We start from the raw sequence: 26,928 nt of genomic DNA, 5'->3' as shown, positions 1-26,928 counted from the left end.
CCCATGCCCACTGTGTTGGGAGCATGGAGTCTTAACCACTGGACCGTCAGGGAAGTCCTCCTGTTATTTTAATGCAGGTAAATCATCGCAGCTCACAAGCATCAGCTTGCTTATGAATTCAGTGTTAATTGTCTCTACTGATTTATAAATACCAGTATCCAAAAATTAAACACTTTACAAGTGTACACTCATTGTTTAAAAGGGCGCCTAAGACAGAGGAAACGGACAAGGCGTTGAATCTGTAGTTTGGTTATAGTTACTCGTTACTCACTGTTAGGATCAATAGAGTAAACTGATTTCAAGCAGGGGTTGGCAAACTTTCTATAAAGCGCCAGAGAACAAATGTTTTTGGTTTCACGGGCCCCAGGTTCTCCGGTGAGGCTACTCCACTCCGTCACCATCTCTAGAAAACTGCCCTGGACCTTCCACGAGGAATGAGCCTGGCTGCGTTCACAGCCCTATGGGAGCCTGGGGCAGAGGGAACAAACCGGCAATACTGATCCTGTCTTTAAAATTTTGACATTTTGCTCATCATGGATTATTCTGACATTGATTTTGATTTTTTAAAATACTGCATTAAGGGCTTCCCTGGTGGCGCAGTGGTTGAGAATCCGCCTGCTGATGCAGGGGACACGGGTTCGTGCCCCGGTCTGGGAAGATCCCACATGCCGCGGAGCAGCTGGGGCCGTGAGCCATGGCCGCTGAGCCTGCGTGTCCGGAGCCTGTGCTCCGCAACGGGAGAGGCCACAACAGTGAGAGGCCCGCGTACCGCAAAAAAAATAAAAAAAATAAAAAAAAATAAAAATAAAATAAAATACTGCATTAAGATATTGTTTATGCTGACGGCTGAGTTTTCACTGGCGCTGCTTCCCTCCTTGAATTTTGTGCCCAAGGTGACTGTCTCACTTGCCTCACCCAAGTCCCGGCCGTGGAGCTGTTCCGACAAAACTTCATTTTTGAACACTGAAATTCGATTTTCATATACTTTGCATGTGTCACAAAATAGTCTCCGTTTTCAACCATTTGAAAATGCAGAAAATATTCTCAGCTTGCGGGGCCTACTGAAAAATCAGGCGGCGTGCCGGATTGGGCCCCTGGGTGTAGTTTGCTGAGCTGTTTTAGATGGTCATTTATGAAGCAGGTCCTCCTCATTTTTTTAATTAAACATTTTTTTAATTTAAAAAACATTTTTACTCATCTTTATGTTCCATAAAAATAACTGCTCTCAAATGGGCACTCACATGACTGAACAAATCAGTCCTGTTTTTTCCTTTGTGACATTCTTGCTTAGGTTACTTGTGATTCCCTTCTCACCCCAGGTCCCCTAGTGCACCAGCACGCATGTCCAGGACACCCCAGGAGGCCTCTGGGTTTGGTGCAGGGAACACCTGTGAGTGAGCAGACGTGTCCTCAGGCTGCCCACCCGCCCACCGCTTTCCTTTCTGGGAAGGACCATCGACTCAAAAGTATCAATATAATCTTCCCAAGTGAGGGTGTGGAAGTGGAATGAGTTAACAACACATTATTCACTAGTTAGTATACGACCACAGACAAGATGGATCTTCAGGGCCTTTACTAAAACTGTGCCCTATGGCTCAGCAGGAGAGGTGAGACGTATGAGACACAAGGTGTGAAAGAATATGCCTCCTCTAGTGTAATGCTGCAGAACACAAGTGGAGTAAAAGACTTACTATTATTTTTTAAACTGTGGCAAATATATATCACAAAATTTACCATTTTAACCATTTTTAAGTGCACAGCTCAGTGGCATTAAGTACTGATACATTCACACTGTTGGGTCACCAGCCCCACCATCCGTCTCCAGAACTTTCTCATCTTCCCAAACTGAAACTCTGTCTCCATGAAACACTAACTCCCCATTCCCTTCCCCCAGCCCCTGGCCCCCACCATCTACTTTCTGTCTCTGTGGATCTGACTCCTCTGGGGACCTCGCATAAGTGGAATCAGACAGTATTTATCCTTCTGTGTCTGGCTTATTTCTCTGAGCAGAGAAATAAGGTTCATCCATGCTGTAGAATGGGTCAGAATGTCCTTCCGTTTTAGGGTGGAATAACAGTCCATTGTATGGATGGACTATATTTTGTTTATCCAGTCATCTTTCAATGGACTCTTGGGTTGTTTCCATCTTTGGGCTACTGTGAATATTGCTGCTGTGAACATGGGTGTACAAGTATTTGTCCAAATCTCTAGGTACTTATCCAGAAGAGGAATCGCAGGATCGTACGGTAATTCCATGTTTACTTTTTTTAGGAATGGCCATAGTGTTTCCGCAGCAGCTGCACCACTTTACATTCTGCTGGTCATGCACAAGAGTTCCAACTTCTCCACATCATTGCCAGTACTTGCTGTTTTCTGTTGTTTTTTTTTTTCCAACAGTAGCCACCCTAATGGTGTGAAGTGGTATCTCATTGTGGTTCTGATTTATATTTCTTAATGATGAGTCATGTTAAGCATCTTTCCATGTGCTTATTAGCCATTTGTATGTCCTCTTTGGAGAAATGTCTATTCAGATATTTGTCTACTTCTTAATCGGCCTAAGTGTTTGTTTGTTGTTGAGTTGTAGGAGTTCTTTATATTAACCCCTTAGTTCTGGATATTAACCCCTTATCAGATATATGGTTTGCAAACATTTTTCCCCATTCCCCAGATCGCCTTTTCACTCTGATCATGTCCTTTGAAGTACAAAAGTTTAAAATTCTCATGATGTCCCATTTACCTATTTTTTTTCCTTTGGTTGCCTCTCTGCCTTTGGTGTCATGTCCAAGGAATCACTGCCAAATCCAATGTCATGAAGATTTCCCCCTGGGCGTCCCTGGTGGCGCAGTGGTTAAGAATCCGCCTGCCAATGCAGGGGACGTGGCTTCGAGCCCTCATCTGGGAAGATCCCACATGCCGCAGAGCAACTAAGGCCTCATGCCACAACTACTGAGCCCGCGCTCTAGAGCCCGCGAGCCACAACTAGTGAAGCCTGTGCGCCTAGAGCCCGTGCTCCGCAACAAGAGAAGTCACCGCAGTGAGAAGCCCGCACACTGCAATGAAGAGTAGCCCCCGCTTGCACAACTAGAGAAAGCCCGTGCACACACAGCAACGAAGACCCAGTGCAACCAAAAATAAATAAATTAAAAAAAATTTCCCCCTATGTTTTCTTCTAAGAGTTTTATAGTTTTAACTCTTACATTTCCATCTTTGACTCATTTTGATTTAATCTCTGTACCTGGTGTAAGACAGAGAAGGGTCTGACTTCATTCTTTTGCATGTGGACATCATTTGTTGAAAAGCCTGCCCTTTCCCCATTGAATGGTCTTGGCACCCTGGCTGCAGTAAGCTTTTATAACCCAGTAATTAAAGCTAAGTGACAACACATGAGGGTCTCACCTTGCCAGAAAGGGCACCATAAAAGTGAATTTGTAAAAGAAGCTGACAAAAATTAGACGAATCTGCTTTTCCTCTTCAATATTAATGGATGTGTCTGTGCAGACCTCTTATTCCTGCTTTCAGTGGGGATTTCCTTCCTATTCTTCCCATATGGAATATTTCTTTTTTCCTTTGGGCTGCGCCATGCAGCCTTTGAGATCTTAGTTCCCGGACCAGGGATCGAACCCGTGCTCTCGGCAGTGAAAGCGTGCATTCCTAACCACTGGACCGCCAGGGAAGTCCCCCCATACAGAATCTGGGTGGGGCTGATGCACAACACTGTGCAGAGACACAAACACCACAGGAACACCCCTGCCTTTTCTGTTTACTACAAAGTGTTCGATTTGGACCTAATTTTTGTCCTCGTATTTTTCAAAACCTAGAGAATACTTGCGAAGTGGTTTAAACTCTGCAATATGCCTATTCAAACGGCTATAGCAGGATCCTGTAACTGGGTCTGAGGATTCACCAGGGGTTGCACTTGAGGGGATCTGTGAACTTGAAATTGATCATGAAATTCAAATGGGGGTGCATGTGTCTATGCCTGTTCTTCTGGGGAGAAATGACCCACTTTCAGCAGACTCTGAAAGAGGTCTGGACTGAATAATGGTTAAGAACCACTGGGCTGTATGTCTTTTTTTTTTTTTTTTTAAACTTCAGTTCACAGATTCGAGGACTCCAGTTAGACAAGCCTTGTATAATCCAGGCAGGTGAGCGGTCTTTAGAAGAAAGTGACAGAATGAATCTACATCCTGGAGGAGGGCGTGGAACATCAGCAGAGGACCCCGACATGGGGCCAGGAGGGCCGGTCACAGGAGGGGAGTGAGCTGCCCGCCCCATCTCTAGCAGGAAGCCACCGTCAGGAGGTGGCTAGTCTTCTTTGCCACCACCCATATTTAGGGATTCGAACAGTCCAGGAGGGGACTGTGCTGATGATTAGCTATCCCGTCAACGACTACCTTGGTGATAATTAACCCACAGACCGCCAAGCCCAGAAATGCCACCGACTTGAGGAAACCTAAAAGAGAAACCTCTGCCAGTGGGAAATAAAGGGAAGAGAGAAATCATGTTTTGTTTTTTGTTTTTTAAATTGTATCCACCCCAATCAAGCCAAAGAAACATACGCGATTTGCCATCTTTGGCAGGTGACACTGACCAGCCCCGCGGCCAGATCATCAAGATGACTCCTGCTTACGTTCTTACGCCAGAGAAGCCAGTTCCTCCTTGGGGTCTAGCAGCGATTCCAGCTACAACAAACGATTTCAAAGTCATGCAGGATTCATCACAAGTGGGACTTTAGCTTTACATGAAGGGGCTGAAATGCGCAAATAGTTAGCTTTTTGATCTCTAAACACTGTTTTTTTTTTTTTTTTTGGATTGGCCATTCCACATTTTGACTTCTTACGTGTCACTGGTTTGAGTGTGTTCCAACATAAAGGCAACAGTTTTAGACGCTGGGTCTCCCACATAAGAAGTAATTCATTTCAGAAATTACTCCTAGGCCCCATGATTTGCGCCCCAAATTCCAGAGCTGGTGCGACCCTCTGAGAGGGACCAGTCCTCGGGTGACAGCCATCAGGGCCGAGTGTCAGCGAGTGGGAGACCTGAAGGAAGAGGAACCGAAGCTTCCTGACGGCAGAGGCCCTGCCCACCCTGAGTGTTGGTCTAAACCTTGGCCTGGCTCTCCAGAGCCTGGAAGACAGGGAGGCTGCCTGGAGAGAAAGGCCAGGATGCTGGGGACTGGGGAAAGCGCCATCTCACAGACACAAGGAGGAAAGAGGATGCAGCCTGCAGGATGGATGTAGCCAGACCAAGACTCTTTTTTTTGTTTTTAAATAAATTTATTTATTTTATTCTTGGCTGTGTTGGGTCTTCGTTGCTGCGAGTGGGCTTCTCATTGCAGTGGTTTCTCTTATTGCAGAGCACGAGCTCTAGGCGTGCGGGCTTCAGTAGTTGTGGCTCGCAGGCTCTACAGCACAGGCTCAGTAGTTGTGGCACATGGGCTTAGTTGCTCCAGGGCGTGTGGGATCTTCCTGGACCAGGGCTCGAACCTGCGTCCCCTGCATTGGCAGGCGGATTCTTAGCCACTGTGCCACCAGGGAAGCCCCCAAGATTCTCTTTAATTACAGCAAACAGGAAAAGATAATACAGTAAATATTATCCCCTTTGCCTTAAAGGAAGTGAAAAATAATGTTAAACGCTGCTGGCAAGTCTAATCGTTCATACACCTCCAAAGCAGCATCGTGTTCATACATGCATGATGTTGTACCCAGTGCTGGTCAAATACAGCCAGTACTGTGAGTGAGACCAGCCCCTGGTTAACTTTTTCTGTAAAGGGCCCAACAGCAAATATTTTAGGGTTAGATGCTCTCTGTTGAGAGTACTCAGCCCCTCTAACGTAGGGTGAAAGCTGTCACAGACGATATGTACATGGATGAGCGTGCCAATAAAACTTCACTTATGGCCCCTGAAATGTGAATTTCATGGAATTTCATGTGTTCCAAAATATTATCCTTTTGTTGGTTTTTTTCAACCACTTCAAAACGGAAGAAGTCATTCTTGTCTCTAAGAGAGGCTAAAAGAATTCTGGATAAATAAAAGACAGCTGTCAAATGCCAAATCAGCATCCAGAGGGTCAAGGACACTCCGAGGGTGATCACCCACAAGCCCGTCCAGTCTCCCTCATTGAGCGGAGGATGCAGGATGTTGGGAAGTCTCTGAAAAGGACGTGCCCACAGCCAGAGCTGGAGACGTGTCATGAGGGAGAGAGGGGACAGCCCTCATGTCCTGTGGCTTCTGACCCTCTCTCCCCTCTACCCCTCCCACCACGTAGCTCTGGTGCACGCCCCCCCCCATCTTTATGATTCAGGGTCTTTGGGCATTCCACAAAGGAAGAGAAATTTGTGGATGCAAGAAAACTAAAAGATGACACCTTTGAATAGACATTTTTCCAAAGGAGGTAGAGAGATGGGCAATGAAAAGATGCTCAAACATCATTAGTCATTTGGAAAATGAAATTAAAAACCACAACAAGATACTGTTTCACAACTACTAGGTTGGCTATAATAAAAACAAGGGAAAAGAAGATGTGGAGAAATTGGAGCCCTCCTACACTGCTGGTGGGAATGGAAAACGGAGCGGCTGCTGTGGAAAACATTTGGCAACTCCTCCAGAAGTCGGTCACCATTTGACCCAGCAACTCCACTCCTGGGTATGCACCCAGGAGAAATAGAAATCTATATTCACACAAAAACTTGTCCACAAACATTCATAGCAGCATTAAATGTAATAGCCAAAAAGTAGAAACAACCCAAATGTCCATCAGTGGACGAACGGATAAACAAATTGTGGTCCATGCATACGATGGAATATTATTCAGTCACAAAAGGGAAGGAAGCACTGACACTCGCTACAACATCCACGAGCTTCAACACGTGATGCTCAGTGGAAGAAGCCTGTCGCAAAGGGCCACGGATTATATGATGCCATTTTAGGAATCGTCCAGAACAGGCAAATCCACTGAGACAGGAAGTAGATTAGCGGTGGCCAGGGGTTGAGGGGAGGGGGAACGGGGAGGGGCTGGTAATGGGCAAAGGGTTTGTTTCGGGGGTGATGAAAAAGTTCTAGAATTAGATAGTGATGAAGGTTACACAACATGGTGAATATCCTAAAAATCACTGAATCGTACCTTAAAATGGTGAATTTTATGTGATGTGAATTTTATCTCAATTAAAAGAAAATGACCCAGCAAGTGTGGGCAGATGCCAGGCAAGAAGCAAAACAGATGTTCTATAAGCTAAACTTGTTCCTATATTCTTTACCTGAGAAGAAGTGAAACGCCGCACTGCTCCAAACAATGAGAGGTTAGCCCTGAGAACTGACTAGGTCGGAATTCTTTATACAACGTTTTCAGAAGTAAACTTGGTTAACCAACAAAAATACTCCTCACACGCTATCCCAAAGAGACCTTCTGTTTGAAAACCTCAGTGACGTGCGGGAAGGTGTAAGACAGCCTGTTTTAAAAATGCCACAATGTTTGGTCAGACGCGTCCCGTAAACAGAACTGATTTTGGGAAAGGAGCGAGGGGTGAACAGCTAGGGGCAGGCTTCTCACCATCAGGAAACTGAAAGGAGAATATGTCCCAGTTGGGGAGTTGAGAGAAGTGAAGACTTCCTGCCGGAGGACAAAGGAGCAGGCAGTTTCGAGAAGATTCCATATTCATGAAACACTAATAAAGGAAAACCAAATTAGGTTAGTGTCTCAGAAGTCTTCAAGGATGTTAAAAAGAAAAATATGATCCATTAAATTTAAAGGGGGGAAAGCATCGATTAGGGATGGAAAACTTTATTCTACTTGGTCAGAATTCTGGTTTTACATTGTGTAGAGTTAAAGAGAGAGTCTGCACAGTAATGAGAAGTCAACGACATGCAGAGACAGAGGCTGGAGAGCAGGATCTAGAGGCTGAATGAGGTGGTCCCCGCTCGAGAGGATACACTGCAGCAGGAGCAGGTCCCCTGGCTGGCACTGGAGGGTGATGACCCCGAGGTACAGGTCTTCTGCTGGGACCACAGCCAGTGAATGCTTTGATGGAGCATCAAGGTAGCAGTTGAAAACCACGTACCAACAGGGAATTGGAAGGGGTGGGGAAATGCCGTTGCCACGCAAGCCTCAGCTCGGAGTCAAGGCAACAAGCGTGAACTTGTGTCAGCACAAACCGGCTGAGCGGCTGGGCCTCCCCCTGAGGCACCCGCAGCCCTGGGTCCAGCTTGTGGTGACGGACTGGGGCTGAGTCAGCCACAAGTGGGCTGTGAAATGGGTGGAGCAGAATTGACAGGGTCTGGTCCAGGGAGAGGGGGTGAGGCGCTCCGGAACCTCCAAAATCAGGGGCAGAATACGATGGACGCAGTCATCGTGCATTTTCCTGGGGCCGGGGGGGAGGACACACGTGTTCACCTGATTGTCCAAAAGTCTGTAACCCGCTGTGCTATGAATGGGACGAGGAGTTAAGGGTAAAGAACTGGCACGTTGAAATGCCCTTAATAAGGAGCTAATTAAATACCTCAGGACACATCCATACAGAGGAATCTCAGGCAGTCAATGTAGAAAGATGCAGCAGACACACAGAGTGATAAGGAAACATACAGACTAAATAATAGATGAAAAGAGCACGTTGCAGAAAAGTGGTCATAATACGATCCATTTTTTTTGCCTACGTGAAAGGAATGAAGCACTGACACATGCTACAACATGGATGAACCTTGAAAACATTACACTAAATAAAAGAAGCCAGTCACAAAAGGCCAGAGTGAGTGATTCCATTTATATGAAACGTCCAGAACAGGCAAATCCACAGAGACAGAGAGTGGATTCGTGGTTGCCAGGGGCTGGGGAGGGGCATGGGGGTGACTGCTAACGGGGACGAGGTTTCTTTTGGGGGCAATGGAATGTTCTGGAACTAGACAGTGGTGACGGTTGCATAACCTTGTGACTATACTAAAAACCACGGAATTGTACACTTTACAAAGGGGTGAACCTTATGATATGTGAATTACATTTCAATTAAAAAATAAGAAAGTATCAGTGAGGATGTTTTACCTGCACACAAAATATCTCAAAGGATCCACACTGAACTTTATCAGTGGTGGAAGGGGCAGGAGGAGAGAAGAGGAGGAAGCCAGAGGCTCTCTTTTCCCTTTTTATTTTTTTGTGCTAGTTGAATTTTTTCTACAGTGAAAAGATATGACTTCCCTAATTGAAAAGAGGAAGTAAACAGACTTCCGGGCACTGCCCATAAGGATCTCCAAGTCCCCAAATGGTCCCTAGGGAATTGTGGGCTCAAACTGCCCAGTGGTCCAGAGTGGACACCTGTTTTGTTTGCAAAGTCCAGTCGTGATCACTTTAGAAAATGGCAAACATCTGAGGCAGGAGGACCTGTGCTACTCAGACCTTTGAGTGACCTCAAACTGTGAGGCTACGAAGTACTGAACACAGTAAAGAGCTCAAATAGTGGTTGCCTTTTAAAAAGAGCAGGGATCAGCCATAAAAAGAAACGAAATTGAGGTATTTGTAGTGAGGTGGATGGACTTAGAGTCTGTCTTACAGAGTGAATTCAGTCAGAAAGAGAAAAACAAATACCGTATGCTAACACATATATACACTACCAAACGTAAAATAGATAGCTAGTGGGAAGCAGCCGCATAGCACAGGGAGATCAGCTCGATGCTTTGGGACCATGGATGGGTGGGATAGGGAGGGCCGGAGGGAGGGAGACGCAAGAGGGAGGAGATATGGGGATATATGTATATGTGTAACTGATTCACTTTGTTATAAAGCAGAAACTAACACCATTGTAAAGCAATTATACTCCAATACAGATGTAAAAAAATAAAATAAAATAAATAAATAATAATAATAAAAACAAAATGGTACTGATGAACCTAGGGGCAGGGCAGGAATAAAGACACAGACGCACAGAGTTGACTTGAGGACACAGGAAGGGGGAAGGGTAAGCTGGGACGAAGTGCGAGCGGCATGGACATATATACACTACCAAATGCAAAATGGATGGCTAGTGGGAAGCAGCTGCATAGCACAGGGAGATCAGCTCGGTGCTTTGTGACCACCTAGAGGGGTGGGATAGGGAGGGTGGGAGGGAGACACAACAGGGAGGGGATATGGGGATATATGTATACATATGGCTGATTCACTTTGTTGTACAACAGAAACTAACACAGCATTGTGAAGCAATTATACCCCAATAAAGATGTATAAAAAATTCCTTTTAAATAAAAAGAGTAGGGATGACCAAAAGGTGATGCCTGCCCTCATTTTAACACTTTTACCCACAGTGCCCGATACCGAGCTCGTGAAATGTGGCCGGTCCGAACCCAGACGCGCCGCGGGTGTAAACTACACACTGGATTTCAGAGACTTTGCAAGCCAAGAAGGACATGAACTACCTCAATAAAAACTGTTTCATATAGATGCCGTGTTAAAAAAAACCCAATATTTTGGAGAAACTGGATTAAATAAAATATACTGTTCAAATTAATTTCACCTGTTTTTACTTTTTAGAACATGGATACTAGAAAATTTTAAATGACACACGCACCTCGCATTATGTCTCCGCTGGACAATCGTGATCCAGGGGACTCCTAGAATAAACCACCCAAGGGGGAAACTGCAAATCTCTCACGAGCCCCTATTTTACTAGAAAGTAAGCGAAATGATTTTAGAGCTCAGTCAGATCTTGATCTAGTAAGAACTCGAGTCAATTCAACAAATAATTACTCTAATTGGTGCCCTACAGAGACAGACCTGGTCTGTCCTCAGGGGTCTTACCCTGCGTGAAAGAGAAAAGGAGACACACAAATAACTCCTTCTGTGGCAAAGGTGACAGGTGTGGACTCCAGGTGGAACTTGGGACCATAAACCCTGGGGCGGGGAACCTGGGAAGGTCCCATCCTGGATGCTGTGGGACAGGCAGGACCATCCCATGGGTGGGGGGTAGACAGGGAGGGGGGGCCAGTTCAAGAGCAGGCGCCGTGCACAGGAAGGTGTGTGTGTCATGCGGGTGGGGAGGCAGGAGAAGCAGAGGGTGTGGACCGGGGGTTCTCTGGGAAAACAGGCTGTGAACACTCCTGGACTCCATCCTCTATAGCAGGGGAGAGGTCAGCAAACCATGGGCCACGCCTGGGCCAAGTCCGGCCCAGTCTGCTGCCTGGTTTTGTACGGTCCACAAACTAAGAATGATTTTTACATTTTTTAATGGTTGAAAAAAAATCAGAGTCAAAATATTTTGTGACAGGGGCTTCCCTGGCGGCACAGCGGTTGAGAGTCCGCCTGCCAATGCAGGGGACACGGGTTCGTGCCCCAGTCCGGGAAGATCCCACATGCCACGGAGCAGCTGGGCCTGTGAGCCATGGCCGCTGAGCCTGCCCGTCCGGAGCCTATGCTCTGCAACGGGAGAGGCCACAACAGTGAGAGGCCCGCGTACAGTTAAAAAAAAAAAAAAAAAAAAAAAAATTTGTGACACATGAAAATGACATGAAATTCACATTTCAGTGCCCATAAGTGAAGTTTTATTGGCACACGGTACCCTTCACAAATGGCCAGAGCCTCTGCAAAAGCTGGTTCCAAACAGTGACAAGTGGCCCTATCACTCTGCAGAAAGGAGAATTCATTCAGTCCACAAATTCTGAGTGTTATGTTTTGTGGATGAAATAAATCTAACAGACATTAAGTACGTTTGTTTCAAATCGACTTTTTAACAGAGTGAAATCTTTGAAAAGTTCCAAAGCAAACAAATATGAATCGAGCCGTTGCAATCGGCTTGATGCAGAATTAGGCATTTAACATTGTCCACCGTGTACAGGGCTCCTGGCTTTGGGACCTGGCAGCAGTTGGGTGGTAAGACACCATGTTCCCAGGAAGATCCCTGCTTTCTGGAAAAGATCTTGACTTGCAATTTTGGATGGGCCAAAAGGGGAGGCCACTAACAGCAGGGGTCTTTGATTAAAATTTCTCCGGGGATTTGGTAAAGGAAAACTACGTATTGAAAGGGCTGGAACGTAATCTAAGCTGAATCAAAAACATGGAGTTTTGACGGCTAGCAGACATCGGGCAAGGGGTATGTGATTTTTGCTTTGTTACTCCATGTAGGCCTCGCCCTCTAAAGAGCTCTCTGGGCTCAAGTGTTTGATTCACTCACGTGTGAAGTACAAAGCTCTGTGGGAAGTGCGGCAGGGACAGCTGTCCCTTTCTCCCGGGAGCTCACAACCGAGAACAGGAAATGAGACACGCAAACCACTACGGCACGTCCATGTCGTCTTGGGATGTGAAATCTATGTGCCCTGGCACTTCTGGCTGATTAATCCTGGGGTCCCTAACTAGGGGGTGATTCATCCCCCCAGGGGACATTTGCCAAGGGGTGGGCGCTCCTGGCAGGTAGAGGCCAGGGATGTTGTGTTCAACCTCCTACGAGACCCAGGACGGCCTCCCCACCCTCCCACCAAGAACGATCAGGCCCCAAAGTCAATGGCGATGCGTTGGAGAAACCTGGCCTAGTTTTCTGTTTCCCCACTTAGCTCATCAATTATCATCTCAAGGGTCCCTGGTGAAAGAGCATCGGAGAAGAGCTAAGATTTTTCGTCAGTAGAAATGATATTTCAGAGCGAGGGGAGACCCAAGTAGAAGACCTGTTTAAGGCATGGCAAGTCCATTTGGAGAAGTTGTGAAAGACAGGCAATGAAAAGGGAGATGGGGCTGGACCGAGACGAGCCTTGAATGCCGAGCTAAGTACGGCGTGGTTACAACGAAGGGGAGGGGCCAGTCCATCCATTTGGCTACAGAAAGCAGAAAGAATGTGCCCATCCTCTCCCCGTGACAGCCCAGGAGAGCCACGGCGGGGTGGACCGGGAGGACATGAAGAGGTAAGTGAGCGTCGTAAGCCAAAGGCACACAGGCCCACGCAGGATCTGGGAGTGATTCTGAGCGTGCTGGTGCTGTAGAGCTAGAGGCTGGAGAAATCCTGCTTCTAGAACAGGAGAGGAAGGCTGAGCTCCTCAGGCCACTGGGGCTAGAAGAGAGACAGGAGCGAGGCTGCGCCCCGAGGAGCTCCCTACCTGGAATCTGGGTGAGGCCCCACAGCACTGCCCGGCCACCACCTCTAACTCCGTCACCCTGTGGTTTGTTCAGTTAGAAAACTGCTCATCGGTGAGTCTCTTCCGGTGCCCGCTGAGTCTCCTTAGGGAGCACAGGCCAGGTGACAAAGGCTCGGCCAGCTGTGGACTCAGGCCAGTGATGAATTCTGTGGTTACAGGGCTTCCAGAAATACCTTCTATTCACGCCTGCTTGTCATTTTAAGAGTTGGCCGTAACACCGTACCACGATGTACACAATTGATGAGCCCTGGAATTATACCCACTTCATGCTTTAACTTCCAGTCTGAATGTCAGTGGCCAATGGTGGCTAACAATTTAAAATTTCTCTATCACCTTCTCTCCTTGTAACTCCCCGCATGACGATCTATGAATACACTTAAGTATTCGACTAATTCTAAGCAACTCGGATATTTGGGGCCCACAAATATTTGCTGAACAGATGGAAACCCTAGAGAGCTCTAAATATAAATTGATCCCCAGTATGGTGAATTCTTCTAGAAAATGAAGAATTCTTTTCAAAATCGAAGCACATCCTTCAAGCTGTTTTCTGTGGGTCTGGAATTCCGAATTTATTTTTTCTCCAAGCAGGGTCCATCTGTAGGTATTCTGAGAAGGACAGGCGAGGTGGGAAAGCTCCAGGTGGTGTTTTCTTTGGGTTCTCCCTGGATGGGATGGACTTTTGTGGGCTGATGATTCTGGGGGGAAATTGCTTCCCTGGCCTTACCCCACGGATCACCTTTTGGACAGAAACATGTTCTGGAAACATGGCACTATTTCGAAAAGATAAACAGTTTGCGTTTTAAAATATAAGCATAATTAAGTGTTGCTGCAACTTCAGGAATGGGCTTCTATATCATTAGTGTGATTTCAACAGTTTTCCGAGGGGACAGGCACTCATAAGCCAAGCCTTCTGTCGTTCTGTGGGGACGTGTCCTTTCCCCTTCCTGCCAGGGGACTGTCCCCATCTGATGATTGCTTTGGTCCCTACCAGGCCTCACTGTCCCTGGTGCTCAGTCCTTGAGTTACTTCTCCCTCTGCCTTCAGAGCCCTTTCCCAGGCTCCCCCCTCACCCAAGAATTGCTGCAAAATCTTCTCTGTCCAGCATGATTCACAGTAGCCAAGTGTGGAAGCAGTCCACACATCCATCGAGGGATGAAAGGATAAACAAATGTGGTCCATCCACACAATGGAATATTATTCAGCTTAAAAAGAAATTCTGACACCTGCTACAACATGGATGATCCTTGAGATCATCGGTGAAATAAAACAGACACAAAAGGACGAATACTGTCTGATCCCACTCACAGGAGGTCCCTCGAGAAGTCAAATCTGTAGAGACGGGAAGTAGATGGTGGGGGCCAGGGGCTGGGGGAGGGGCTGGAGAGTCAGTGTTTCATGGGGACAGAGTTTCAGTTTGGGAAGATGAGAAAGTTCTGGGGATGGATGGTGGGGCTGGTTGCCCAACAATGTGAATATCCTTAATGCCACTGAGATGTGCGCTTAACACTGGTTAAAATGGTAAATTTTATGTCATTATATTTTGCCATCATTTTGTAAAAAACCACTTTCCTCTGACTCTTCGTTGGTTTCCTGCTCCTTGAAATACAATGGTTCTACCTTTGGCCTTCTCACTCTCCGCCTCTGAGTGAGCTCATCCGTTTTCACAACTGAAATGACCAATTACGTGCTGACAGCTCCCAGACCCTGACCTCCAGCCTGGACTACGCGTCCCCCCACCATCCCCCGCTGTCTCCAGACCCTGAAATCCAGCAGCCTGGCAGGAAACTGCCCGCACTCGGCTGGCCCCCACGCATCTCAAGCTAGCCAAGCCCACGCCTGAACGCATTACCCATCTCCGCCCCACTAGCTTCTCCCAGGATCCCTGGCTCACTGAAGTGGCCTGTTCTACCTGCTCCCCAAAATCAGACACCCAGGGATCGCCCTGGGCTCCTCCCTGCCCTTGGTCCCAAGAGAGTCACCAGGTCCTCAGAGCCCCCAGAACCCTGCAGCTCTGTCCCCATGCAGCATCCCTGGCTGGTGCTGTCGGCCAGGTCGCCATCGCCCTGGGCCTGGACCATGGCAGCTGTTCCGTCGCCATCCTCCAGACGCCATACCTTTCGCTACACCTACCAAAATCCCATCTGATCACAAAGTGCTTCCCCAGCAAATCTCTCAGCCCAGCACCAGACGAGTCCCACTCGTCCAGCCAGGGGTCGGCAAACTTTTCCTGTAAAAGCCCAGACAGTCAATATTTTAGGCTTTGCGGTCCACGTTCTGTGTCAGTCGCAAATAGTCAACCCCACCATGGCCTCAAAAGGGCAGCCAGAGACAGTATGGAAATGAATGAGCGTGGCTGTGTTCTAGTGAAACTTTGCTTCCAAAAACAGGCTGTGTGTGCTGACACCTGTTTTCCTCTCTGGCCTGATCTCCCCTGTACCCTGCACTCGGCTTCCAGAAAACACAGCCGCGCCATGGCTCTCCCCACCAGTCTGCTTGTACATCAAGACTCCGCTCCAGCCCGCCTCCTCTTGGACACCTTTTGTGCCCCCTCCAGGCAAGCGGCCTGCCACACACATGCCCTAGAGAGACCTCTAGCCCATCCCCGTTCTGAAACTGTTGCCCTCTCCTAGTTGGTCTTTGGTCTCTGTAACCTCATAGGATAGTGTTTGACTCAGAAAGGAATGAATGAATGAGCGATGAAGAAATGGCAGAGGTCCAGAAAGCAGGTTTTCCAGCAAACGACTGGACACCACAGCTCTGACAGCTACAGGCAGAGGTGAAATCTCCTAACAACTTAATTTATACTTAGAATAGCAGCCAGAGTCCTCCCCATGGCCTCTGGGGCCCTGTGCCTCTCCTCCTTTTGCTCACTGGTTATCAGCCACACAGCTGCCTTTCTCTGCTCCGACCAGGCCCAGCTGACTCCTCCTGCCACAGGACCTTTGCACCTGCTGCCCCCCACTCCGCCCCACCTGGAAGGCTCTTCCCTCTGAACAGCACAGGGCTTCTCCCTCTCATCATGACAGTCTCAGCTCACCTGTCACCTCCTGAAGAACTTCCCTGGACACCAGTAGCCCAGTTCTTACACACACACACACACACTCAAAATAACTGCAGAGATCTTAGCAGAAACAGGTTTACTATATATAGCATATCGGCTTTGTTATGTAGTAAATGACAAATAATCACTATATTGGCCATCACATGTAAGTTCTAGATTTTTAATGGCTTTAGAATTTGTTTTTTTTCATTTTTAAACATGGACCATGGCAGGTATAATCTGATTCACAGCATCTGAAATCCACTTGCTGTATGTATCATCTATAGGCTTGGGAAGACAACTGTATTTTTTGTAAATTCATAGAATTGACCACAATTTAAAATGAGGTTGCCAGGGCATGAAACCATGCTTTAAAACATATAAAACCTATGTATCATAAAATAGGAATGCACTTCAGGAAAAAAGAAGTGAGGTGTAGCAAAGAGCAAGGCCATGCTGTCTGCTCCAGTCAAATCCTGGCATGAAGACCAGGACTGTTCTCACCTCCAAGTGGCTGATTTCCAGACTTCGACAGGATTGGCACCTAAGAGCCAGCACTATCGGAGAGGGGAGACCAGTGTTTAATTCTTCTCACCTGCAGGTTCTGCCTGCAGAGCTGGCTGCTTGGCAAAACCTGTCTGGAAGTGTGATGCTTTGCGAGTGATTTCAGATGGACCGATACCCCAACCAAGATGTGGGACTTTGAGACACTTTTGGGGTTGTTTTTTGGTTTTGCCCAGCACTTAACGCTTGCAGAGTGCCATATCTGTACCAGAGAATTTCTATGCAATTGAAGGGTATTTCCCACCTTAAAACAGACAGTGGAAGGCTCACCCACTCAATCAAGCAAGATGTTTTTACTGAATGTCTCCTCAGCATTTGGTGGTCAAGAAACCAAAATTAAAAAATCACCCCAGGCAGGCCACACTGCTTGTTTGCTTGTTCTAATAATAAAAATAACAACAACAACAATAATAGCTACTCCGTTGTACACCTATTCTGTGCCAGGACCTGGGCTAAACAGTTATAATATTATTTCCTCTTTTTTTTTTTCTCCTTTTTGCCGCACTGTACAGCTTGCGGGATCTTAGTTCCCTGACCAGGGATCAAACCTGTGTCCCCTGCAGTGGAAGCGTGGAGTCCTAACCACTGGACCGCCAGGGAATTCCCTCTAATATTATTTCTAATATCAAAACCATATAAGTGATTTTCTCTTTCACCAATGCCAAACCTTACCTAGAGTCACAGAGCTAATAAATGTGAACCCCTTCTCCGTGGGGCCCTAAAGCCCACATCAGCAGCATCCAGGGCTGGGACTTGTGTTTTTCCCTTCCTTTGACCCCTGACCCCGTTCATCCAATCTGAGGATCGCAACAGGACAGGATACGATCCCTGGTGAACAGGCTGGAATCATCTGGGCAAGAGGCGCCGGTGGCTTGGACCAGGGGTTGGCGGTGGTGGAGGTGACGAGGCGTGGTCAGATTCTAGGTCTCTACCTTTTTGCTGATGGCTTGAGAGAGAGAGGGCTGGAGGACGACTCCAGCGTGTTGGCCTGAGCAGCCAGGAGAAGCTGGCTGATGCTCGCTAAGGGAGCTCGGAGCCTTCAGAGGAGCAGACTGGGAGACTTAGCCCTTGCCTTTAAGCTGCCTGTTAGCATCACCATCTTCACCAGCTGCATCCCGCCAACATATGGGGTGGGCTCTCCACGGCTCTGCCCCCCATCCTCTGACCCCACTCTTTATCCCACACACCCCCTTAATTCTGGGTCTTCCTCTCCTAAGCTTCTCCCTCTCTTGTCTTTTCCTATAAGAAGTCCTTTGCTCTAAGTGTCCATCATTGGATGAATGGATAAAGAAGATGTGGCACATATATACAATGGAATATTACTCAGCCATAAAAAGAAACGAAATTGAGCTATTTGTAATGAGGTGGATGGACCTAGAGTCTGTCATACAGAGTGAAGTAAGTCAGAAAGAGAAAGACAAATACTGTATGCTAACACATATATATGGAATTTAAGAAAAAAAATGTCATGAAGAACCTAGGGGTAAGACAGGAATAAAGACACAGACCTACTAGAGAATGGACTTGAGGATACAGGGAGGGGGAAGGGTAAGCTGTGACAAAGTGAGAGAGTGGCATGGACATATGTACACTACCAAACGTAAAATAGATAGCTAGTGGGAAGCAGCCGCATAGCACAGGGAGATCAGCTCGGTGCTTTGTGACCACCTAGAGGGGTGGGATAGAAAGGGTGGGAGGGAGGGAGACGCAAGAGGGAAGAGATATGGGAACATATGTATATGTATAACTGATTCACTTTGTTATAAAGCAGAAACTAACACACCATTGTAAAGCAATTAAACTCCAATAAACATGTTAAAAAAAAAAAAAAAAAAGAAGTCCTTTGCTGATCTTGGGTTCTGTGAGGGTCCTGACAAGGGAGGCAGTTTCTCTGAGAACTTCCCTTGCTTTGAAAAAAGTTTCACATTTTACAAATAAGTAGGTGTGTATAGGGGAGCACGTTATTTCAATAAGTGGTCAACATGCATTAATTAAAAAGGGCCGAAAGAGATATGGGGGATATATGTATATGTATAGCTGATTCACTTTGTTATAAAGCAGAAACTAACACATCATTGTAAAGCAATTATACCCCAATAAAGATGTTTAAAAAAAAAAGAGCCAAATATACTATAAGATATGGTCCCTTCTGGCTCTCGTATATTACAAGCAAAACCACCACCTGTGACTATAAAAATCCTACAAGCACATTTAAAATGTTGACTCAATTATATATACTATTAATGAAAGTTCAATTAATTAAATATCGATTAATATTAATTAATTTTAACTCGAATCTGAAACTACAAATTAGATCTAAGGAATAACAGCCAGATAAACAATTTCCCAGCATCTGCATTTCTGGTGAATAACTCCAGCCTGGCAGTGCTTCAGTGATAAACACGGTTAAAGATGAATATTAAGGTGATATGTGGCCTGCACCCAGAAAGCAGATATCAACTGAATTTCAAAGGACTTGTTCTGTTACTGGGAGTCATTGATAATTCTGCCCCTCTCCTCCTGGACTCCCCTTTTGAGCATCTCAGAGGTTTATCTGGGATGAGAGGAATGCACCTAAAGAGGCAAATAGTTCATATTGCTTTTACCACAGGGGCAAACTGTTTCTGCATTCATTCCTGACCCACATCAGCTGGAACATCACAGGATCCAGGAACCAGTTATCTTTTCCATCATATATTATTAGAAGTCTTTTTAAAAAAAGACTACCAAGTCCTGCCGATACTCTACCAAGTCTGTTGGCAAAATCAGCACCAGTAATTAAGGAAATTAAATTCCTTTCCTGGGGGGTGCGGTGGTATCATACACTCTTTTTCTCTGGCCAGAGTAGGTGAGTAGCCATTTCTAAGGTTATTTTAGAGTCAGTTCAAGTTTTTAAACTGGAGTGGGAGAAAGAACAGGTGACCAGCTCCTGGTACTCCCCGGCACAGAGGGTAAGGGTCTTTATATCAATATGAGCAAACAAATAATGTTTCAGATTATGAAGCAACAAGATAAAAATGTGCTGCCAATATGTGCAGGCAAAAAAAAAAGTTTTTGTTATTAATGTTTTCTGTTGTCGTTGTTGTCATTATTTTGATTTTTGGGGGTAAGTCTTAGTTGACATGGAGAGCCTTCTATCAGGTTTGCTATTTTGGATTTGCAGAGATAAAGCTGATTGGACGGGGGAAAAACTCATAACAGTCTGCACCGACAGTTCAAGGCACAAAGCAAGAAAATAATTGTATGTTGGGGGGGAGGGGCGGTGCATAATTAAAACACCAGAAGCAGGAATGAGGTCTCCGCGGAAAGGCAGCCCTGGACTTGTGTGCTACATCCTGCCTTCTCCCTCATTCCTGCGGGGCAACCGGGAGGTTAAAATTAGGACGATGAACCAACCACCCCCGCCGCCGCCGCCGGAATGGCAGGGGCAGTTGGGCCCCGGGGGCCCTTGAAATAGCCACTAGGATCGGAAACGCAACTTTTCTTAGCGCAGCAGCAAGAAAAACCAACAGGGACGAAGCCTGGAGGGAGCGCCGCGGCTTGTCCCAGAGGGAAAAGAAAAGGAATCAAGAGCATTTGGAGGGGGGCGTGTTTTCGGGGGTGAGGGGTGGGGGATGGATTCACACATACACACACACACCCGCGCACTCCCACAACACGCGGAGAAAATGCCACCGAGCAGTTTGGGCCCACAAGTTGGTCTCTTTAAACAAAATAATAAATTAATAACTTAAAAAAAACAAAAACAAAACACAAACCCACAACCCTTTCGGTGAAACTTTTCTTGCTTCGTGATCAGTCCAAATAGGGGAGCTTCGGCGGTGCGTAGGCGCTTCCTGAGGGGCGTGTTGGGACTGGCGGATCCAGGATCCCCCAAACTTGGGAACGCGGGGTTACCAGGGAGAGAGCGGAGGAGTATCCGAGGAGCCCTAAACGCGAGGATTCTTGATGAAAAGGTGAGAAACGGGTCTCTGGGAAGCCCGATTCTCGGGGAGTTCGTGGTCAAAAAGTGAGGAGGGGAAGGGTTCTTCCCCTAGACCAGCGCACCGACTTTGGTTAAAAAGTGAGGATGGGGTTACAGAGAGCCCTCAAATTCAGTATTTGGGAACGGGGTCAAAACGATGATTCCCCGGGACACCCCAAATTCAGGACTTTGAGGGTAAAGGTGAGAACGAATCTTTCGGGCCCTCTCAGTTCAGGAATTTGCGTTTAAGGGTGAGAGAAAGGTCCCAGGGGCGCCCGAATTTCAGAGATTTGGGGAGCAAACAGGAGGAGGCCCCAGGCGCCTTCAATTCAGGGAGTTTAAATGTCAGAGTTCGAAAGGCGCTGCTAAGGCGCCCCCCAATTCAGGGAGTTTGAGGGGAAGAGTGAGAGAGGGGTCCTCGGGCACCCCCAGCTTAAGGATTTGGGGAAACGAAAGTGAGAAGAGGTTCCCCAGGACCCCCACATTCAGGGAGTTTGAAGGTAAAAGCTTGAGAGGGGTTCCCGGGGCACCCCCAACCCGGGGATTTTGAGGGTAAGAGTGAAAGACGGTTCCCCGGGAGCCCCTAACTCAGGAAGTTTTGTAAAAAGTGAGCCGATAGGTCCTCACCGCTCCCCGAGTTTGGTTAAAAGGAAGAAGGGGACCACGGCCACTCCAAACTCAGCCGCGCTGTCGGGACTCGGGGTGCGGAGGGAGGTCCCGCAGGCGCGCCATCCCGTACGTTTGGGGTGAACCGCAGGGACTGCGCTGCCCGCTCCCCTACCCCCGATCGGGATGCCCGCCGCCTCCCGTACTCCCCGGCCGGGCAAGGCCCGGGGCGGTCGCATCGGTCACCTGGAGTTCCGGCCGGGAGTTCGGGCAACGGCTCCCGCGGCGTCGGTGGCGGCTGCTGCGTGTTGGTCCCCGTTGGTAAGTAACAGTCTCCACGGCTACAGTCTCTATGGCGGCGGCGGTGGCGGCGGCTGCCGCTCCTCCTCCAGCTCCCGGCGCCCGCCCGCCTCTCGCCTCCTGCCCGCCTGCAGCGACGGGGCGGGGCGTTGTTGTCGGCAACGGTTACCAGGCTCCACGCCCCACCCCCTCAACGGCCCACCTCCAACGGGCGCGATGAGGGCGGGGCGCAAGACTCTGAAGCTCCCTATTGGCTGCCCTCAGTGCCTGTCAGAGGGGGCGTTCCCCAGCGAGGAAGAGGGCGAGGCTCGACCAATCGCCCCGAAGGAGGGCGGGGCTTGGAGGGAGGCGGGCGCCGCTGGGAGGGTTGGTAGGCGGGAGGCGCGCACGGGCCGAGTGTTGGTTGCGCCGTTCCCGGAAGGCCGAGTTTTGGGGACCCGGGGGCCTTCGCTTATTGTCGGGCGTCCTGGCACAGTCTAGGTCCGGGGTCAGCAAATTCCGACCCGCGGGCCAGATGCGGCCCACTGCCTTATTTTCATGGCCCACAAGCTGAGAATTTTAAAATAATGTTTTAAGTGGTTAAAAAAAAAATCAAAAGAAGACTCTTTCGTGGTACGTGGAAACTATATGAAAGTCTATATTATTTTACTGAATCCAGTATTTTCAGCTCCTTTAAGGGCTGACAGACTATGGCCCGTGGTCCAAATTCTGCCTGCCTGTGCTTTTAATTAAAGGTTTTTTGGAACACAGCTTCCCCCATTCCTTTAAGGGACAAGGAAACTTGTCCCATAGAGACAGAGTTGGGTACTAGAGACTTGAGCATTTGCACAAAGATGGGATGACATAAGCAAAGTCTAAAATATTTACTATCTGGTACTCCACAGGAAATGTTTGCCAACATTTTCCCCTCCTCCCTACCCCCAGGTAGTAGGTTCAACTTTTGAATGGGATAAACAAGGGACCCTCAGAGTGTTGTTTGTTTGTTTGTTTGTTTTTGGGGGGAGATTGACAAACAGAATAATAAAGTAAACATATATAGTTATTTGGGAGAAGGGGCTGGAACACAAGGTGAAAAAGCTTGTTCTGAGAAAAGGCAGGCAGGGTAACTTAAGGGAAGATTAGATTTCAGCCTCATTCATTCACTCATTCAACAAGTAATCATATTAGTCAGCATTGACTAAATTGTCCTTATATGCCAGAAAGTGATCTAAGCATTTTTCATATGCTAACTTAGTTAAATCTCACAATCACATCCTGAATAAAAGTGTATGCATTATCCCCATTTTACAGATCAGAGAACAGAGGCCAGGAAAAAAATGAGTGAATTTGTATCAACCAGCTTGTAAGGGCTTCGAACCCCAGTGGTCTGGTGCCCAATCCCACACTCTTGACTACTAGATGGGTAGTTTTCAAACATTTTTGACCACAAGGTACAGCAGGAAGTATATTTTACTCAGAGCCCCAGTTCACACAAACACATATATAACGAAAACATTTTCATGACATGATACTTTAGGTAATGCTGATTTTTTTCTATTCTGTTTTGTTTTAATGAAAATGCTGATGGTGACTTGCTAAATTGATTTTGCCACGTTTTAATGGGTTGCTTCTTGCAGAGTTTCACGTGATGGAATCTTAAACTTAAGACTGCAGGAATCAGTTTCTGTCCTTCAATGATTAATTTAGTTAAAAATATTTATTGAGTGCCTACTATTTGCCAGGCACTGTTCTTCTAGGGACACAAGTCCCACACTTATAGGAAAAGTAACAGGGTTGTAACTTGGGGGTGAGTAGGTGGGGCTTACTTTGGATGGAACAGCCAGGGATGGCCTCTGAAGTGTGGCCAGCCCAGATGGTTTGATTATGGGGTTTCCTAGGACGTGGGACTTTCAGTGCTAAATCTGGAAAATTCCCTGACAAAGTGGGAAGATTTGGTCACCCTAGGCTTCCCTGAGGGGGTGACCTTTGGGCCAAGGTCAGAATAATGAGGAAGAGGAAAGGAACATTTCAGGAATTCAAAATCCCTGGGGTGGAAACTCATGTGGAAGAAGCAAAAAGCAGGTCCTTGGGCGTGGCTGGAACAGAGTGAATGGGGAGGGGTGAGTGGGTGGGGGGTGGTGAGTCAGAGGATGGAGGGGGTCATTTTATTTGAGGCCCCATAGGCCATGGGAAATGGTCCTCATCAGATTGAGAAGCCAGTGGAGGGTTTTAAGTGGGGGGCAGATGTACTCCAATCTGTGATTTGTGATTTTAAAAGCTCACTGCATGGGGGATAGATTGCAGGAGACAAGAAAGACAGAGAACTTGGGAGTCTGTTACAGTTCTGGACTGAAAGGTATGGTGGCCTCGATTAGGGACCTGGTAGCAGAGGTGGAGATGAATGGGTGGATTAGAGGTACGTTTTGGAGAGCATTCTGATGGACTGGATGTGGGGAGTTGAGGGGAAAAGTTTCAGAGTGGGACAGGAGGTACCTTGGAGCCTTCTTGTACGGTTCATTCTGCTATAACACTTGTTTTGAGAACACGAACTTGTCCCAACGTGATGCCGTATTTGCAGTATTATTTATGTATTTCTTCTCCACTGAACAGGTATAAAACTCTGCTATCTCAAAGAAGAAATCATGAGGGAAGTTAGAAAATACTCTGAGATGACCGAAAATGAAACACAACACACCAAAGTTTATGAGATGCAGCTAAAGTAGAGGAAACTTGATAGCTATAATCATCTATGTTAAAGAAAAAAAGAGAGAGGGAAAGATTTCAGATCAGTAAGCTAGCTATCCACCCTAAGAAACTGGAAAATAAGAGTAAACTAAAACTGAAGCTAGCAAAAGGAGTGAAATAATAAGGATTAGGGTAGGAGTAAATGAGATAGAGACTAGAAAATCAATAGAGAGAATTAATAAAACCACAAGCTACTCCTCTGAAAAGATCAAATAGGTTGATAAAACTTTAACTAGGCTGACCAAGATAAAAAGAGAGAAGATTCAAATTACTAAAATCAGGAAACAAAGAGGGGACATTACAGAAATATAAAAATGATAAAATAATACTATAAACAATTGTATGCCAACAAATTAGATATCCTAGATGTAATGGGAGAAATTCTTAGAAAGATGCAAATTACCAAAACTGGTTCAAGAAGAAATAGAAAACTGAATGGATTTTTAACAAGTAAAGAAATTGAATTAGTAATCAAAAAACTTCCCACAAAGAAAAGCCCAGGACTACACAGCTTCACAGATGAATTCTACCAAGTGTTTGAAGAAGATTTAACACTTATCCTTCACAAACTAATTTTTTAAAAAAATATTTATTTATTTATTTATTTGGTTGCACTGGGTCTTAGTTGTGGCACAAGGGCTCCTTAGTTGCAGCTCGCAGGCCCCTTAGTTGTGGCTCACTGGCTCCTTAGTTGTAGCATGTGAACTCTTAGTTGTGGCATGCATGTGGGATCTAGTTCCCTGACCAGGGATGGAACCTGGGCCCCCTGCACTGGGAGTGCGGAGTCTTCACACTGTGTCACCAGGGAAGTCCCCACAAACTATTCTTAAAATTAGAAGAGGAGGGAATACTCCATGAGGCCATTCTAACACTCTCTGAGGCCAGAATTATCGTGATACCAAAACCAGACAAAGACATCACAAGAAAAGAAAACTAATGACCAAGATTTCTTATGAACATAGATGCAAAAATCCTCAAAAAATACTGGCAAACCAAATCCAGCAGCATATAAAAAGGCTTATACACCATGATCAAGTGGAATTTGTCCCAAGAATGCAAGGTTGGTTGGTTCAATATTAAAAAAGTAATAACTGTTTTAGTAGAATAAAGGACAAAAATGATATGATCATCCCAACAGATGCAGAAAAAAGCATTTTACAAAATCCAACAGTCTTTCACAACAAACTAGGAATAGAGGAGAACCTCAAGCTGATAAAAGACATCTACAAAAAATGCCACCATTAAGTATCAATAATGATACTTAATGGTGAAAAGCCAAATACTTTCCCCTTAAGGTCAGGAACAAGACAAGGATATCTGCTCTCGACACTTCTATTCGACATTGTCCTGGATGGGCTAGCCAGGGTAATTAGGCAAGAAAAATAAATAAAAGGCACCCAGATTGGAAAGGAAGCAGGAAAACTATCTCTATTTGCAGATGACATGATCTTGTATGTAGAAATCCTAAGGAACCCATTAAAAAGCTATTAAAACTAATAAGTGAATTCAGCAAGGTTGCAGCGTACAAGTTCAATATACAAAACTCAATTGTTTCTCTATACACTAGCAATGAACAATCTGAAAATGAAATCAAGAAAAGAATTCGATTTACAATAACACCAAAGAGAACCAAAGACTTAGGAATGAATTTAATGAAAGAAGTCAAGACTTGTACAATGAAAACTAAAAAACAAACAAAAACCAAAACCAAAACAAACAAACAAAACCAACATCATTGAAATAAATTAAAGAAGTCCCAGGTAAATCAAAGGATATCCCATGTTCATGATTAAGAAGATTTAATGTTGATAAAATGGTAATATTCTCCAAACTGACCTAGAGACTAAATGTAATCTCTATCAGAATCCAGCTGGGTTTTTGTTGTAGTTGTTGAAATTTACAAGCTGATTCTAAACTTCATAAAGCAATGCAAGGAACCCAGAATAACCCAAACAATCTTGAAAAAGAAGAACAAAATTGGAAGACTCACACTCCCAGATTTTAAAACTTACTACAAAGCTACAGTGTGATATTGGCATAAGGCTAAACACACAGATAAATGGAACAGTACTGAGAGTCCAGAAATAAACGTACAGTTTTACAATCAATTGATTTTTTTTGGACAAGAGTGCCAAGATTATCAATAGTCTCTTCAACAGGTGGCGCTGGGACAACTGGATGGCCACATGCAAAAGGATGAAGTTGGACCTCTACTTCACACCATATACAAAATTAACTTAAAATAGATCACAGACCTAGGTGTAAGAACTAAAACTATACAACTCTTGGAAGAAAATATAGGAGTAAATCTCCATAACCTTGGTTTGGCAATGGCTTCTTCAATATGATACCAAAAGCAATTTAAAAATGGGAAAATATTTGAATTGACATTTCTCCAAAGAAGATATACAAACAGACAACAAGCACGTGAAAAGATGCTCAAAATCATTCATTCTCAGGGAAATACAAATCAAAACCACAATGAGATACTGCTTCACAGCTACTAAGATGACTATAATTTAAAAAACCCAAAAACCCCAAACAGGTAATAACAAGTATTGGCAAAGATGTGGAGAAACCAGAGCCCTCATACACTGCTGGGAGAAATATAAAATGGTACAGCCACTTTAGA

The 26,928-nt window shown here is 46.0% G+C and overlaps 2 protein-coding genes across 4 annotated transcripts in view; one reads left to right on the top strand and one right to left on the bottom strand.

Moving 5' to 3' along the window:
• RFX2 (regulatory factor X2) overlaps window positions 1-21,687 on the bottom strand; it is a 99,693-nt gene extending 78,006 nt beyond the window's left edge. For all 3 annotated transcript variants that reach the window (XM_060094317.1, XM_060094315.1, XM_060094316.1), the window contains exon 1: window positions 21,519-21,687. The gene's annotated coding sequence lies outside the window, so the exon portion shown is untranslated. The remainder of the gene's footprint in view (window positions 1-21,518) is intronic.
• The window catches only part of ACSBG2 (acyl-CoA synthetase bubblegum family member 2), a 67,251-nt gene continuing 61,781 nt past the window's right edge, over window positions 21,459-26,928 (top strand). Inside the window, 1 exon segment of the mRNA XM_060094496.1 lies at window positions 21,459-21,938. Coding sequence (XP_059950479.1) covers window positions 21,459-21,938 — 480 coding nt within the window.

Source organism: Mesoplodon densirostris, chromosome 3 (assembly GCF_025265405.1).
Source record: "Mesoplodon densirostris isolate mMesDen1 chromosome 3, mMesDen1 primary haplotype, whole genome shotgun sequence".
NCBI lineage: Eukaryota > Metazoa > Chordata > Mammalia > Artiodactyla > Ziphiidae > Mesoplodon > Mesoplodon densirostris.
Note: the sequence above shows the minus strand (reverse complement) of the source record. Positions and strands in the feature narration are given on the sequence as shown.